General features: G+C 43.2%; 2 protein-coding genes across 4 annotated transcripts in view; one reads left to right on the plus strand and one right to left on the minus strand.

The window, feature by feature from the left end:
- Window positions 1–5998, plus strand: part of PTPN14 (protein tyrosine phosphatase non-receptor type 14) — a 117262-nt gene extending 111264 nt beyond the window's left edge. For both annotated transcript variants that reach the window (XM_035111317.3, XM_035111318.3), the window contains exons 19-20: window positions 3619–4840; window positions 4948–5998. In XM_035111317.3, coding sequence (XP_034967208.3) covers window positions 3619–3747 — 129 coding nt within the window. In that variant the 3' untranslated portion in view covers window positions 3748–4840; window positions 4948–5998. The remainder of the gene's footprint in view (window positions 1–3618; window positions 4841–4947) is intronic.
- A 7266-nt stretch (window positions 5999–13264) lies between these two features.
- SMYD2 (SET and MYND domain containing 2) overlaps window positions 13265–17598 on the minus strand; it is a 38834-nt gene continuing 34500 nt past the window's right edge. The window contains exons 11-12 of one of the 2 annotated variants that reach the window (XM_035111316.3): window positions 16128–16236; window positions 13265–13704 (exon numbers count right to left, since the gene is read on the minus strand). In XM_035111316.3, the coding sequence (XP_034967207.1) occupies window positions 13624–13704; window positions 16128–16236 (190 nt within the window). In that variant the 3' untranslated portion in view covers window positions 13265–13623. The remainder of the gene's footprint in view (window positions 13705–16127; window positions 16237–17598) is intronic. The other variant, XM_088666701.1, reaches the window with a different exon arrangement.

Here is a 17598-nt window from a genome sequence, read left to right on the forward strand (position 1 = left end):
CATGCCTAGGCAAGGCTAAGTTCTAACTGGCTTAGCAAAGCAATTAGATCATGAGCTGTTTATCAGATTCCACACAGCAGCATTCTTTCATAAGAGTGTGCAAGTATAACAAATTTCAGAATAGAGAGCTGGCATTCTTAACCTACATCTGCTTGAACGAGGTGCCTCAAATGGTTTGCTCCATAAGGGAACCTAAGAGAGAGAGAGAGAGAGAGAGAGAGAGAGAGAGAGAGAGAGAGAGAGAGAGAGAGAGCCATGCCATGTGGCCCTATTTGGGCTTTGCATTCTGGTTGGTACTGTCTACTTGGTTCTAGACTTGGTATGTGCACCCCACTCTCATTCTCATTCTTTTCAGGGAGAAAGTAATAAATGAACCTGACTGTACTATTTTTAATAATAATAATAATAATAATAATAATAATAATAATAATAATAATATTTGCCCTCATGGGACCCAGGTGGCGCTGTGGGTTAAACCACTGAGCCTAGGGCTTGTTGATCAGAAGGTCGGTGGTTCGAATCCCTGCAACGGGGTGAGCTCCTGTTGCTCGGTCCCAGCTCCTGCCAACCTAGCAGTTCGAAAGCACGTCAAAATGCAAGTAGATAAATAGGAACCACTACAGTGGGAAGGTAAACAGTGTTTCCATGTGCTGCTCTGGTTTGCCAGAAGCGGCTTTGTCATGCTGGCCACATGACCTGGAATCTATACGCCGGCTCCCTCGGCCAATAATGCGAGATGAGCGCGCAACCCCAGAGTCGGTCACGACTGGACCTAATGGTCAGGGGTTCCTTGACCTTTACCTATTTGCCCTCATTAGTACATTAGTCCATGCTTTGCATGTAACAATATCTCAATTTTCCTTTATTTAATTTTTTATATCCCAGCCTTCTAGCCTAAAAAATACTGCTCAGGGTAGCTAACTACATGAAAAATTGCTGTTCCTGGAAACAATACTAAACCATTCCAGAGAGACCGAGAGACCAGGTGGCAGTTTAAACAAAACACCCTAAGAGCATTGTCTGCCTCTATTGTTGACCGTTGGCCATAATAAACATTGATTGATTGATTGATTGATTGAACATTGTCTGCCTCATAAAATAAAAGCCTGCTAGAATAAAAAGGCCTTCAGTTATTGACAGCTGCAAAAATAAGTATTGCAAAGAACTGGAAAAAGACTAGCACCCCAGGATCGGCAGATTAGCTTGATTAAAATACAAACCGTCGTAATAATGGCCAAACATATCACAGAAGAACCAAGTAAGTTTATAGAAAGAGGGTCTCTTGTTTGCAATGTCTTGGAAGGATAAATACCAGAACAATATTCAACTGTACAATGCTTTTGCTTTATTGTAAATATATAGCTCATGAACGATATATGAGCAGATTGCAAACTTATATAATAGCTGTACAAATCAATATTACTGGCAAAAATGAGTGAGGGAAGGAGCTAGCAACCTTCACAGCGCAAGGCGTTCCGTAATCTGGGTGCAGCTGCTAAGAATACGCTGTCTCTTGTCCCAGACTGTTGTGATTTCAATGTAACTGAAATGCCAGGCCATGGTGGCAGTGCTGGGCACGATCTCTGCCTGAGGCCTTTGAAGAGCCACAGACAGTTCTAGCCAGCTGTCTGCCTCAGTACAATGCTGGTTTCATCAGCTTCTTTGGGTAGCTGGGGAACTGCTGACCCCCCAAAAAATCTAGTACAGGCCAGATGATTAATTCATGGAAGATAAGTCTGAGTGGCTACTGGCCATGATGGCTGTGTTCCCCTTCCACTGTAGAGGCACTATGCCTCTGAATATTGGTTGCTAGGAATCACAGATGGGGAGAGTGCTGATTTCTTGATCCTACTTGCAGATTTCCATAGGCATCTGGTTGGCCGCTGCTGGTTTTGATGGGCCGTCGGCCTGATCAAGCAGGGCTCTCTGTACGGTCTTTCTCCTCGCGGTGAGGGAGAGGAATGCATGAGAAGCGGAGATTACTACCAGCTCGAGAACTTCCCAAAGTGCATCTTTTGAACAAGCCCTGTGATGCAAGAGGCAATTATTTATTTAGAGTATTTGTACCTAGCTCTTCAGCTAGAAAGGCTCCCAGAGCGGCCTACATGAAATCAAAACAAAGTCCTCTTATTTCCGTGGCAAGGGAGCTAAAGAGGTTCTTGCCACATTGGCATGGTCTGTGTCAGTCTTCCCCAACCTGGTTTCCTCCAGATGTTTTGGATCACAAACTCCAAGCTGGCTGGGGCTGATGGGAATTGGGAGTCTGCAGTCTGCAAACATCTGTAGGGAACCAGCTTGGAAAAGCCCCTTTTTGTGTGGAAAGGGAAGTTTCAGAAATGAGGTTGTCTGTACACTGGAAACGAACGTGGTTTGGTGAAGGAAACTGGTGTGAAATCCTGAGGTTAATTTAGAGGGAAAGGACAGAAGGCATTTGTTCTCGGGGTTGTCGGAACACGCCTGGGGGGCACACACAGCCCCTGGAATGAAATAGACCTCTCCGGGTGTCTTCCTTACGAAACGCAGCCCAGGATGATCACAAATCAGTCCGGGGCGCACCAGCAGCACATGTCTAAAGACATGTGCACGCTCAATCAGCGGAGCATAGCAGAAACTATCGTGGAGCATGAGTGTAGCATTCTGTGTGATTTATTAAGCAATATATACAGGACAAAGCAATCATGGCGTCCTCTCACTTCTCCAAGAGAGAGAGAGAGAAGTACAATAGTACAGTACAGCGGAAGAGAGATAAGACTGACTTCCCGTTCTCACACTTTCCAAGCCTAGAACGTAAACACTGACAATCATACATCCAGCAACAGAGGAGAGAAATGCTAACAGGGTGACTCTTCCAGTCAAAATGGTAATGGCAGAGTTGGAGAAGGCCATTGGTGAGATAAAGTGATGAGGTGAGAAGTGTACTAATTCTACAAAGGCGGGAAAAGCCTGGCTGGCGGGTTGAGAGAGTCGTCAGTCCCCTAATGACTGTAGTGACTAGGTGAGTGAGGGGAGACTGTCGAGCCATTGATGCAGAGCGAGCAATCCTCTCAGGTGAGGAGCTTGTGGCCTGGAAGAAGGAGCTGGCTATGGCTCGGTGACAGATGTCCTTTGATTTTCCAACCTCTTTTCTAGGAAATCATTGCTTTTCTCTTTTTCTCATATGAAGACGATAATAAATGCCTTTAATGGCTGCTCCATCTGCAGTTTGCTCTAAATTTGCCCTCTTATGTATCTCCACTCTGTTTTCTGCAACTTCATTCACCGCACCAGTTTTGATAGCTACTGAGTAGGGCTGGGCGATGTCTGGTTTTCAACATCGTGATCTATCACCAGCTAAAAATAGCGCTATACCGATATACCACGATGTCTGAAATAAGGATGGAACTATGTAGAGGCAAATGGGGTGATGTCCTGGCAACCTCTACTACTTTAGGGTTCTAAAACAAATACATCTTTTACTTACCTTTAACATGTTGTTAACATTTGTTATTTTAATGTACAGCGCAACAGGGGCGGAAGGAATCACGAGGGAAGCGATGGCTGGCTTCACAGTTTCTCCCACATCACAATTTTTTTTTTATGTACATATTTTTACATATTTATATTCCTTCAATTTTGCAGAGAGTGGATGTTCCAGTGATGCTGCAACACCTGAGGGAACAAAGGATGTTCATGATCCAAACCATCGCTCAGTATAAATTTGTCTATCAAGTCCTCATCCTCTTCCTGCAAAACTCTAGACTCATTTAACAGCCTCAGAAGAGACCCAGCTGCTTTCCCATACATGCAACCTTCTGGATCTGGCTGAGAATCACTCCCTCCATGTTGTTTGGAGGGGACGTGGCGTGTTCTTTTGGCAGTATTTTGTGACGAATACGCAAAACCGACAGTAGGGAGACCTTGTTCTTCCTACAAATTATTTTATATGAGATAATTTATTATTATTATTTTTCCTCGCAATGATGTGTGAATGTTCTTAATTTGTGAAACACGTTATGACTTTGGAATCATGGAAACACATTTCATATGGCTGACCTTCTTTTTACAACCTGACAGTTCCTATCTGACAGCGTTCTCTTGACTTTTGCATTTCTGTATGACCTGCTAGGCAGTGGCTGTTTTTATTCTTCAATTTGGAGGGATGCAACCTGTTTTCAGGGCATAGAAGAGGTGGCTCATATCTAAAAGCAATATCTTTTTCTATATGGGCGACTCCCAATTTACATGGGGGTTACGTTCCAACACACCACACATATAAGTGAAATCATGTATTTTGAAACACCGTTGAAAAAGCTGCAAACACCCCATTCAACCCCCACCTTGTTCTGCTCCCTTTTGTGACATTTTTGTGGTGTTTTTGAGTCACTTCTGCATTCGGTGTGATGCGTGTGTGTGCAGTCGCACACATATCAGATGCGCCTAAAACAGTTGCTGCCTGTAATATTACATTGCTCTGTGTGATACATGCAGCTTTTTACAGGGAAATAGCCTAGTTTTCCAGTTGTCTCTTAACATCCAGGTGAGCAACATTGGACAAGAATGGTGATGGTATATGTAGCCACACAAAAAAAGCTCAAATGGTTTACATAGAATCCGTCATTGGTATTATCCTCTAGCACCCCAGACCCACTTCACTTCTTTTTTCTCCCATAAATGGCATTGAATCCTGGCTCAGGAAAATGATTTCACTTGACTAAGCAAAGGATCTTGTGAGTAGAAATGGATCACCCGGTCCTGTTTCTGGTTGTGTTTCAGTTTGTCACATGTTTTGGCTATCAGTCACATTCTGCCTTGTTTTCACATTAAATCTGTTTTTTTTTAAAGAAAAGAAAAGTAAAACTCTGTATGAAAACTCGTATTTAAATCATAGCTGCCAAGTTATCCCTTTTTTTAAGGGATTTTCCCTTATGCTGAATAGGCTTCCTCACGAGAAAAGGGAAAACTTGGCAGCTATGATTTAAATACAAATCTAAATACGTATTCTAAATGTGTAATTAAAGGCATATTTTATCGCAGAAGAAATGTACGGGTTTCTAAATGTATTTTACTGCAAAATGCAGATTTTTTTTTAAACAGACACATTTTTGGTACTTTAGTGTATAGCAAAATTTGGGAAAGTGCAAAACTTGAAGAGTGGTGATTTCCCATTCCATGCCTTTGTCCAGGAAATGAGAATGGGGTTTGTAAGCTTAAAAAAAATGCAGACAGGACAAAATCCCCCACCCAGCCCTATCAGTGAGTTTATGGGGCATTTGGGAGGGAAACTAGAACCGATTTTGTGTGAAAACAATATGTGGATTTAATTCTGTTATTGATCACAAATTCCTTGGCTGAGCATATGCTCAGAGGCTCCCTTCTCTTTAATTCTTAGTCTTTGCCTGCCCACTTTTTTTCTCCCCTTGGTGGACTTCAGAATTCTAGTACAAAAGAAAGCTGGAAGCCCGCTCAGGCCTTGTACAGGGAACCAGCCACTGGGAAGTTCTTCTGTGCCGGCCCATGAGATTTCACCATCTAGGATGAATATTTATGGTACCCACGAGGTCTGTTGAAATGAGTGGGAGCTGTGCCCTCCTAGTCTAGACTGGCAGTGGCTGTCCGATGGCCATTCAACTGGGAAACCTGATGAATGGCCATGGAATCGTTTTCAGGAAGAAGGTGCATTCCGCTTCTAAGCTATGCATGGCTCCTCCTTCAACGATGCATCTATGATGTTCTGTAGCTGGTTCTTTGGCCTTCTGTTTGTTTCTTTGCATGCCGTCAATTTCAGGCAATAGTGCTTAAGCAGCTGTTGCTGAGGTTGGCAGGCAGTTGGTACCCAAGAGCAACATTGGATGTAACAAAAGAAAACGGGGACAAATCCCGGTTTTTATTCATTTAATCAATCGTATGCATTTTAATTTGTTAAGTGTGAATTTTAAAAAGTGGGTGGAACTCGATGTTGCGCTAAGGTGATAGTTCCGTCAGTTCAAACATTTCTGTATTAAATCTCCCTTCTCCTCTTCCAGCACTGTGGGTTCTTCCAAGCAGATTTGGGAAGGCATGAGGGGTGATGTGTGAGGCGGATGAAGAAGTTGGGGGGGGGAGTCCAATTGCACTGGCAGGACTCATTGTGCTGGCTTCTAGCAACTTAGCTGAACCCAGCCCTCAATTTCTGAAGCAAAAAGCATTAGAAATGAATTCCCTTTATGTTTAGGTAATGCACACAAACGTCAGAGCAGAGCTCATCTTAGAACAGGCATTTTCTTCTATGCAAGAGAAAAGGAGAAACGTCTCTTTTAAGATGGTGCTGGCTTCCTATCTGTAACCTTTTATAAGTACTGGTGCATAATCAAGCTGCACTCTTTGACTTTTAGAGCAAATCTATGGAGGGAGGTGGAGGAATACATCATGGAGGGAGTTGCATTGTTCTTCCCCACCCACTTTTTATTTACAGATAGGTAGCCGTGTTGGTCTGACGTAGTCAAAACAAAAGAAAAAAAATCCTTCCAGCAGCACCTTAGAGACCAACTAAGTTTGTCATAGGTATGAGCTTTCGTGTGCATGCACACTTCTTCAGATGCATACACACGAAAGCTCATACCAATGACAAACTTAGTTGGTCTGTAAGGTGCTGCTGGAAGGAATTTTTTTCTTTTGTTTCCACTTTTTATTTGTAAGGCTTTTCCTCTTCCATTGGAACAAATGAAAGGATTTCCCCCCCTTTCCATTGGAACAAATGAAAGGAAATAACCCCACTCGTGTAGTCTCTCTCCCTTCCCCCATCCTCCAATTCTGGGGGCCAATTTCGGCAGTGACGGGGCTTTGAGTCTACTAGATCTGGATCTGCCGCTGAGGTGACCTTCTTTTTAACCCTTTCACCCTTGGGACACCAATGACATTTCAGTGTCACCAATGACATTCATTCAGTGCTAGGAGGCCTGTAGCCACAGACTTCCATTTTACAGAGGGAGAGACACAGTTTCCAATGGGACTCCTTACTGCCCTTCTTGGGAGCTTAGGATTTCTCCCTGAAAGTGTTGCTTTTAATCTATCAATTTAATTGACGAATCAATCAGACTTTATACCTCCTAATAAAATGGCAGACCACATTGGTAAAGAAAAAGAGATACTTTCAAGTTTCCCCCAAAATGATTTAAGTGAAGAAAGCACAGGGAAAGCCTCTCGCTGATGCACCTTTAGAAATCCTGCTGCTTCCTTAGTTAACTCCAATTTTCAGTCCAGCATCTCCTTGTCGATGCCAACATATCTCTTGTTAAATTAGCTGCAACCATTTAAAGTCTTTTAGTGGCATCTGCATGATAATTGCACAGAGACACTTTGTATCTGGGAAGCCGGCCAAGGAATAAACCTTGAAGCAAAGTGTATTAAATTAGTTATCTCATTATAGCTTTTTGAATAATTTCCTAATGATGAATTAAGTTTGAACCCAGAGCTGTCAAGTCCCATTGCTCCATTTGGCCTGACAGGTAGGGAGTAAGATGGGGGAAATCAACCACTCCAAGGTCTGATTACTACGAGATCTGGGTTGGAATGGGTATATTCTTGGCTTTTCTGGAAGTGCGCAAACAAAAAAGAGCCATATTTAATAAGCAGGCATAATGGATGCTAAAAGGGAAAAGTCAATGCAAAGCCGCCAAGGCTTTTTGTCACAGTGCACACATCTTGCCCACAAAATTACAAGGGAAAGCCTCCTGCAATGAGCGAACAATGCTCACGAGCGAGCCAAATAGTTGCTAACATAATAAGCAACAATTTTCATGCTATTCCTAAAATGGCTGATGGTGTTCAAAGTGACTTTCCTTCTTTCTAAATTAAAACGCCTGTTAAATTTAGGGTGATTTTCCACATTAGGTTTGACCTTGACAACTTTCTTAACATCTTACTCAGAACAAGAGATCCTCGCGTATCTTCAGTTATTCCTCTCTGTCCTTAATTATAACACTCACCAATATATCAATACTGTGTCTCTCTCTCTCCCCCCCCCCCGGTTTTAGTAGGGTCATTTGGCAAAAGTAAAACTTAAGGTTGTGATTTCAACGAAGTACTTTCTCAAAACCCAAGTTCCTTCTCGGATGGCACCCAAGTTTGGGAATGAATTTGCCCCAGAATAAATGAGAGCAAGACTTTTAAGAGAGTTGCTTTCCGTTACTTTGCCATAGTTTTATAATGCAGCCATTTGGCTTTTCTTCTTTTACTAACACACGTCTATGCTCAGTAGTCCCTAATCCAGATAAAGTTAGTCGAAAACCACATTCCTATTCAAGAATGGGTCCTGTGAGGGCTGAAAGGAGCAGCATTGGTGGAGAAAGCTGGGTTGTGTCCCAAGCGTTCATCTAACTTGGGAGTTTAATATAAACTCTTATTAACCAGGTATCTGCATACAAAGAAGAGTGATGTTTTTAGGAACCCCATTTCTTTCTGCATAAAATTTAGGCTTTACTAAATCGCCCTGTCTGACATTTGACCTGTGCACCCAAACTCCATGACCTTTCGTTCTGACTTTGTTGGATGACCAATACTTTGTTAACTATTAGGAGAGCCTTGTTGAGCCTTGTAAGGTGGCGGCAGTAGTTTTATGCCCTTCCCTGGGCAAATCCCAACTGGCCATGATGATTCTTGCTTTAGTGATATCCAGGTCACGACTGTCACACCCATCATATTATTATTGGGGATCACATCTAGTCCAGACGTCGAGCAAAACCATAGTGAGCTTTATGATGCTGATGTTGAAACAACTATGTTGTTTTCCTGGCCCAATGCAAAGAGCCACCGATGGCCTCTTAAGCCCTAAATCAGGGGTCAGCAAACTTTTTCAGCAGGGGGCCGCTGTCCCTCAGACCTTGTGGGGTTCCGGAATAGATTTTGAAGGGGGGGGGGCGAGAACAAATTCCTATGCCCAACAAATAACTCAGAGATGCATTTTAAATAAACGCACACATTCTACTCATGTAAAAACACGCCAATTCCTGGACCGTCCGCGGGCCGGATTTAGGTGATGGGGCCGGATCCGGCCCCTCGGCCTTAGTTTGCCTACCCATGCCCTAATTGTTAAAGCATTGCTTTCTCTTATGGATCTCTCCTCCCAGTTTAAAATCTTCCTGAAATGTCCTCCTCTGGCTTCCTCCACTAGTTGTACTGTAAGGACATTCTTCTCCCATATGAACCTTCTCAGAAACGTAGATATTTGGTTCCTATTTTATGAACATTCCTGCTTTCTAATGTTGGATGGGTAGCTATCGTAGATGTGGGTCTTTTTATCTGGTTGTCCCCAGATTATGGAAGCACTGCTCAGGGACATATTCCAGGCATCATCATTGCTATCTTCCGGTACCAGGTGAAATCTCCCTTGTACATCCTAGCTTTATGTGAACTTCTGCATCGTGGAGCCTTGTGTGTCTGCAGAGACTCCCTGAGCAATTGAGAACCCTGGAAGATCACACAAGGTGCTGGGAGGTGTTTCACGGCCCCAGGAGAAGGGCTTAGGCCAAGGCCATGTCTCTGCAGCTCCTCTCTACCTGTGTTGCATCCGAGGGCAATAACACCTGAATAGGACTAATGTTAGTTGGTTGAATTTTTTTAGACTGGACATGGCTTACCTACCTGTTTTTAACTGCTTTTGTCTCCTGCCTTACAGTTGTATGCTACAGATTTTGGCAAAGTGGCTAAAATGCCATGGTATGGCACACACAAAAGATTAAAAACAACACTTTTTATGAACCCTAGTTCCATTAACAGCTTCAGAATCTAAATTCCTCCCTTCCCCCGAAACATAACGTCTGGAAATTAATTCATTGCAGCCCGTTCTTCTAAAACTCTGGTTTTTCTGCTGCTATCTGCTGCTGCCTTTGAAGGCATTAATTTTTTAAAAAATAGAAGCTGAAAGGAACTAAAATTAGCCTGTTGGGATCACCTCTGATGGGAACATTCTCTTTGTGTAAACAGGAGTATCCGTTTTACAGAACGCTTGCATGTGCATTATTTCTGTATTGCACCTGTATAATCATATCTGACTTGTGTTATGCAGACTAACACACTAAATCAATTTTACATCACTGGATTGTTGTTAGTCTGGTTTTACTGCAGTATTTTTGTGTATCACAAGGGATTTTCTTTGTTGAGTCCAGAGCCATTATTAGAAAGACTTGCGTTCTTCTGTATGTATAAATTTTGTAAACAACTGAGTTCAACTATTTTTATCTCCATTAATCCGGTATGACTGCCAGACACCTTTTTGTACTATTGAAAGACTGTTTTTTAATAAAAGAAATCTATGCATGCATGCTATTTTGTACCCTAATGTATATTCATATCAGAACATAAGCTTATGCTTGTCGGTTTTGTTTTGTATAGAACCGATTGACTTTTGACAGTATTTTTGCACTTTTTCCTTTTCCTTCCTGTTTTTATAAAGTTTCCTTTAGCATTAAAAATTGCAATATTTTTTTTTTACTCCTTACACTACCTTTGTGTAAATACCTGCCTTTTGCAGCGAAAGAAAGTTTTGCCTCAAACTTTTGTTTTGTAAGAGACTGCTTAGCCTTCATATTATGCAATAAAACTCTCTGCCCTCAAAATTCTAGTGGTCATCTTAGTGATTTGAAGACAATGGATGGGATATATTTATAGAACATTGTAACTTCCCTCATTATAGAGTAAGAATGTGCCCATCTCTACCAGCCAGCATAATATAGCATCATTGACTGCAAAAATGGGAGGGTTGCCATGCACCTGTGAAAGGAGGAATGTGTTACAGCATTTTCTCGGTGACGGGGAATGATGTCAGTTTAAATGCCTGATCTGATACTTTGGTGCAAAGCAGGACCATGTATCTCCCAACATTCTTGACGGATTAGGCAATAATCCCCAGGTTACACTGCAATGCCACAGGGCTTGCAGGATGACAAATGAGTGCAGTGAATTTTGCACAATAAATTTGCATGCTGGGAGGTAGGTGATGCTTGAATGTTTATAGAGGCGCTTCAGAGGATGGGTGGGGGAAGAGACCATGACTGCTAAGCTGATCTGCTAGAATATTTAAAATGTAAAGTGCCTTTGCAACTTCATTTTGTGTGACCTGCACACAAAGTCCTTAGCTCACATGCTATTTCCCAGTTCACACACAATGGTAGTAGTGACTTGTCTCAAAGCATCCCGGGAGCATAACAAGGCTGTAAACGAGAGTCCAAAATAAAATGACACCCTCATCCAACTGTGCCATCCAGCAGTGTGCATATTGATCCCTGATAGCAATTCTACACTCTCTTATCTAGAAGACATCTTGACATGATGAGATAGCAAAGGGCAGCAAGTAAATAGATACGGTAATCCAATTGCTTTTCCTTTGCATGTGTGCCTAAGGTACAGCCACTACTGGAGTTAGTTCCAATTGCCTTCCATTTTAGAACTGCACTGTTAGCACCCTTCGTTTGGAGTTTGGTAACACTGTCCCATCCATTAGCAGCAGTCTGATTCACAGAAAGATCTGCAGCACAGCCATAGCAAGCATTTGATTAAAACTCTGCTATCTGAAAGTATCAAGACATGGCCCATCTGCTTGGAAATTATGTTTCATTGACTAATTTCATTTCCTGTAAAACATGTGCTCCAGGGCCTTCTATGGACTTGTTAAGTGTTAGCTTCCAACTGTTCGTCCTTATATTTTGAAGTGTGAGAGTTTATGGCAGTACTTTCAGAGGAGAGGGAAAGCCTGGGCAGTACTTCTGTCCACGGCATGCAGTGGTCTGTGCTGCCTCTGTGCACTAAATACTGCTACTCATGAGCACAAATAGGGCAGATCTAACCATTAAAGTTCCACACGGACCCGTTGCCACCGGCAACTGGATGCGCAGCTTCAGCTGCTCAGCGGAGGGCCCTGGACAAACATGTGCACCTTAAGGTGCATCTCGATGCACATCATCCTAATGCTTGCTTTCTGCAGAAGAGAAATGCCTTCTTAAGGGAGGAGGGGGGAAATACAAAGCCACTGCACATGGGTGTGTGTATACAACAGACATAAACAACAAAGCTGAAATCCTGAGCACATGCACCTGGGCATAAGGCCCACTGAAAGGAGTTGGACTTACTTCGAGGTAAACATGCATAGGATCTCACTGAGAATTTATGCTGCTGGCATTCATTCATTCATTCATTCATAGTAGGCACCCCCAAACTTCGGCCCTCCAGATGTTTTGGACTACAATTCCCACCATCCCTGACCACTGGTCCTGTTAGCTAGGGATCATGGGAGTTGTAGGCCAAAACATCTGGAGGGCCGCAGTTTGGGGATGCCTGATTTATAGTTTATCCAGATTCCTTAGAAGCACATCCTTTCAGGTAAGTTCCACTTACGATGACTGCTCTGAAAACACCGCCAAGTACAGAAGCTTTCAGGTTTTAAATGGAGGGAACTTTTATGAAACTCTCTCAACCTAGAAGACATTGATATGCAACACTGGAAAAAGAAAATTTCCACGCACATGGGGAATCACAGAGGTGGAAGGGACCTTTGAATTTTAACTCATCCAAGCTCCTACTCAGTGCAGGATCAACAATGGAGGATGAAATGACAGCATCCATGACAGACGGCTTTGTCAGCCTCTGCCTAAATATCTCCAGTAAAATATAAAATAATTAAAATAATAATAATAATAATAATAATAATAATAATAATAATAATAATAATCTGCTCTACTGCTGAGCTGCTCTCTTTTCATTACCTCCACTGCCCGAGGCAGAAATGCTTCTAAATGCCAGTTGCTGGAAACTGCAGGTGGGGAGAATTGGCTGCAGGTGGGGCTGAAATTGGCTTCCCTGTATTTTCCACTCTTTGGTTCTAGTCCTTCCCTTTGGAATCTTCCTCCTACTGTTTTGGAATTGCTAAGGTTCTTTAAGATTGGGCCGCAAAGCTAATCAACTGGGACCAGTTTCTTGGTTGATACTGCATCCAGTTCTTACCAAAGAACAATAGTAAAGTCAACCCTACATCTCTCCTTATTCCTGAAGATCCGTAAGACCCCAGAAACTTGTGCTAATACATCCATACACAATTTGTAGGGAACAGTATGTTTCCATTATCCATGTTGACATTATTATCGTAAGTGTGGACACACAGTGTTAGAAATGAATAACTGGAGTCAATATATGCAAGAGCTAAGCTTGTAACAAAATTTGGGAGTGCAAATGTTGCAGCTACAACGAATATGCCTGCAATGCATTTTTTGAAAGACAAAGTTCATGTTATAAAAACAAGGCAAGCAATCAAGCAGGCTCAAGCAAGGCTGTCCCATTTTAATTAATTGCTTTGCATGGCTAAGATACATAGTACATTAAAATCTGTAGAGAAAAGAATTGGTCATCTCTGCACATGATCAATCAAAGGCATTAGCTGTATGAAACCGTGGCATTTCCTTAGTGGGGGGAAAGCATTCAAAATTAATTCATCAAGGCTCAAGATATTTCACATCAACCTCAGAGAATGCAAGAGGTAAGGCCCGGGTGCACCACATGTTTGTCATTCCAATTATTTTACAGAAAAGCTTTCATCCCATGTCAATTTTCAAAGCACTCCTGAAGTTTCCATAGCAAGGCTTTTAAAGAAAGGTTGAAGGATTGCATAGATTCAAAGACTCAGTGGGCCTCTAATTCCTTTTTGATCTCTATAACGTATGGATGATCTTTCCCATGTGCTATCTCCATGATGGCAATTGCCTGCAAAAGAGGGAGAGAGAAAATACAATTGATTCAGACAGCCTTGGTTTATGAAATGTTCTCGTCAGGGATTCCAAAGAGTCAGAAACCTCTGACTGGTTTTTGTCCCCTTAAATGTACCCAACTGAAAACAGCCCATTTGATTGTAAAGAATCAAACCTTATTATATACACAGCACCTTTTGATCCTAAGAGATCTCCAAACTCTTTTGAAAGGCACAGACAAGCAAAAAGTTAAACGACATTGTACCTGCCTTTCTGTTCTAAACTTAACCAGAAGATGACTCTCAAGCAGAGCTGCTTCGAGCAGAATTTGGGCCCGCAAGATGGAGTCTGGATGGTCAATGGGAGAGGGTGATGCTTTAGCCATTAACTGGGATGCCCACAACCCTCCATGTATCTGCTACTCTGACTAGAACAGTTCCAGCATCACCCTTTGCTGGGCGTCCTGTAACCAATTCCCACCCCCCACCCCGAGTTTATGATGCAACAGCCACAGCATTCAGATGCTGCAGATAGAAGTTGAAGCTGAGTTGCCAAGTTGCCTGGAACCACTGGCACTGAGGCGACTTCTTGGGATCTGCATTTCAAGCCTGCATTGCCCTACTTTGGTCTTCATCTCCAAAATAAAATTTGTAGCCAAGGCTGCAACCCTATAGAGGGAACGACCAACTGACATGCAACTGCGACCGCATGCATCACGGCAACCCAGAAGTGGCAGGAAAAGGGGGTGGAGTGAGGCATAACGGGATGGAACAGGCTTATGTGTGCTCCATCAATGTGCACGGGGATCAAGAACAGAACCCCCGTGCAAATCAGCCGTTCCCTGTACCCACTTACCTAGAGTAAGTTCTAATGAACTTAATGGGACTTACTTCTACATACAGTAGATATGCACAGTTACTTCTACGTAGATATGTACAGGATTGCACTGTAAATTAATACTTTACATGCTATTTTTAAAAGGTCCACCTGAATCCTGCTTTTGATGATGCTCACCTGTGCAGCAGAAGCATGTTTTAGCCATCGCTACCTTACTGAATTAAAATAACTAAAAAAGTAAGGAAATTGTGCACAGCAAACCTAGGATTCACTGGGGAAGCTCAACAACACCATTTCTAGGTTGATGTAGAAAATCCAGCTGTTTTCCCCATCTTTCCTCTAGAACAGTGGTTTTCAACCAGTGTGCCATGGCACCCTGGGCTGCCTTGAATGATGGTCAGGGGTGTTGTGGGCAACACTGGTCTCTGTCCCTCTTTCCTTCCTTCCCTCCTCTGATGCCCTCTTGCGTCTCTGCCTCCCAAAGGCTTGCACAGCTGTTTGTTGCGGCATCCCTGGCTACAAGCTCCCCAGGTGAATGGTGCCTCTGGGGTTGGCCAGGGGGTACTGGTTGCCAGAAGCTGAGGCAGCCTTGGAGAAAGCAAGCAAGCAAGCAAGCGGGCAAGGGAGCCCAGCCAGCCTGCCTGCCTGCCCTTGCTTTTGGGAATGGACAGACAAGTCCCAGGCCCCTGTGGGGCAGTGTGAGGAGGCACCTCTCTTTGGGGCAGGGAGGGGCAGCTCAGAGACCAAGGGTGGTGGCAACAGCTGTCCAGAGGACTCCCAAGGAGAGAGGAGAGGAGAGGAGGCTGAGGGAACAAAGAAGGGTGAGAGGGGTGACATAACTGGGCTCCTCAGCCCACAGGGATGCCACAGAAAGAATGCAGCTGGTCAAGGAAGCCGTGAATTCAAGAAGCTTGAAAACCACTGCCTTAGGGAACAGTCCTCACAAACTGGATGCCCTACCAACTAATGCTTACAGGCCTGTCAGTATAGAGAGGACTCTACAGCAAAGCCCTTGCAAGGTGAAGGTGAGGAAAGGGAGGCCAGACCAAAAACCCTCCACAACCAATCAATAAACTGCCTGCACCCCCACCCCACCTAACAAGGTTTTCCAGCTACAGGGGAAAAAATATTTTGACTACCATATGCACTAACATTCAAGATAGCTACTGAAATGCAATCTGCTTTGTGCCATATGCCAGCTTCCATCAGAGCCAAGAACATTCAGTTTCTGAACAGCTCTTGATTGTACACAAAACTGCAGAAACTGAGAGGGACTTTTCAGTGACGGATCCTGTTGGGAAAACCGTGTGTACCAATTAAATTGAACTGCTGGTTGCTGCCACCTTAATTGAAGGAGATTCGGGGCATCAAAGGTAGGAGCAAAAGTACTATCCAAAGATTTGAGTTCTAAAATAATCATTTTGGAATGGGAGGAGGACTTTCACTTTGCCGATTCAGGAAGATGTAGATAGAAGGTGGCTGGAAAATTAAGTACTATAGGAATGCAAAGGCAGTTCAGCACACATTTCTACCCAAGCAAAACATTTATATGCATGTCATAAGGGCATCTAAGGGGCTGGGTGAGGGGGGGGGCGAGGATACCTTCTTGAGAGCCTTAACGCCAGCAGGTCTGTTTTCCAGGCCCATGTAAAGTCTCCCCAGTTTCAGCCACATGGAGGCCACATTGAGGGAATATAAAGGATAATGTTTACTGCAAGAAAAGAAAAACAGGAACAACATCTGCTTTCACCAGAGCTTGAAACCTCAGTTCTACAAAGTTTGTTTGCAACAGCTCGGCAGGCCAAGACACACATATTGCTCTTCCTTTTATGCAATTATTGATAATGGTTGATTTACCATTTTCTTTTTAATAATAATAATAATAATAATAATAATAATAATAATAATAATAATTTATTATTTATACCCCGCCCATCTGGCTGGGTTTCCATGTGTAACAATTTCACCAAATGAATTGTACAGGACAAACATAAAACAAATTGCATAAAGAATGAAATACTTTGTAATAATAACATTTATCCATTTACTTTTAATAAATCAAGGAATTGTGTCATAGCTGCACGTGCTCTATTCTGACAGTATTCCATCCTATCAAAGTGTTCCCTTCGCCTTTCCACTCTGATCTCACGGGATTCGTTTATTCAGACATAACCCCACAGGCATATACTTTGCTCTCTTATTCTTCAATGGAAGGAATTATTGGTGCTCTCCACTTTTCTTTCTTTTTGCTAACACATTCCGGCTGTTGCCAACTTATGCACACACGGTCAATTTGTGATCATCTTATGAAACGGACTTTTGCAGGGCATACTTTTGCAGGGCAAACTACACATTTAGACCAGAGATCAGAGGAGCAGAGGGGCAATCCAAGAGCAATCTCGCAGCTGCAATGTCAGCATGCCGCTATACTAGTGTGGTTGCGCAGCCAGCCTAAACCAGCTTAGAAGATCAGTCTCCAAGTCCCCCCACCAAAAAACCTGGGCAAATCACCGGGGTGATAAATCTGATTCGGGCTCCAGGGGAAGAATGTGCCATTGTGTTTCCCCAATCACCGCTCCCCACTAGCTGATCTATGTTTCATACTGGCATCTGACTCAAAGGGAGATGTTCGTTTACACTCCACAGCTGGAGAGAAAATTATGCCCTGAGATAATTCATTGAGCAGCCTTGTGACTGGCTCACACACAACAGTAGGGTGTGCCACGCAGCTCCACAGTCTCTGGGCTTAACCTGCTGCTGGTAGTGCTCCTTTCTGCATGGGCTGCAGGGCAATGCTTCCAACAGAATATAAAAGAACGCAACAGAACCTCAAACATTAACAGCTTCCCGATACAAGGCTGCCTTCAAATGTCTATAAAAAGTCATAATTGTTTATCTCCTTGATATCTGATGGGAGGGCGGGTGCCACTACCGAGAAGGCCCTCTGGTTGTTTCCCTGTAACTTCACTTCTCGCAAGGAGGGAACTGCCAGAAGGCCCTCAGAGCTGGATCTCAGTGTCCAGGCTAAATGATGGGGTGGAGATGCTGCTTTGGGTATACAGGGACAAAGCCA

The sequence above is a fragment of the Zootoca vivipara genome, chromosome 3 (genome assembly GCF_965207765.1).
Source record: "Zootoca vivipara chromosome 3, rZooViv2.hap1.1, whole genome shotgun sequence".
Lineage (NCBI taxonomy): Eukaryota > Metazoa > Chordata > Lepidosauria > Squamata > Lacertidae > Zootoca > Zootoca vivipara.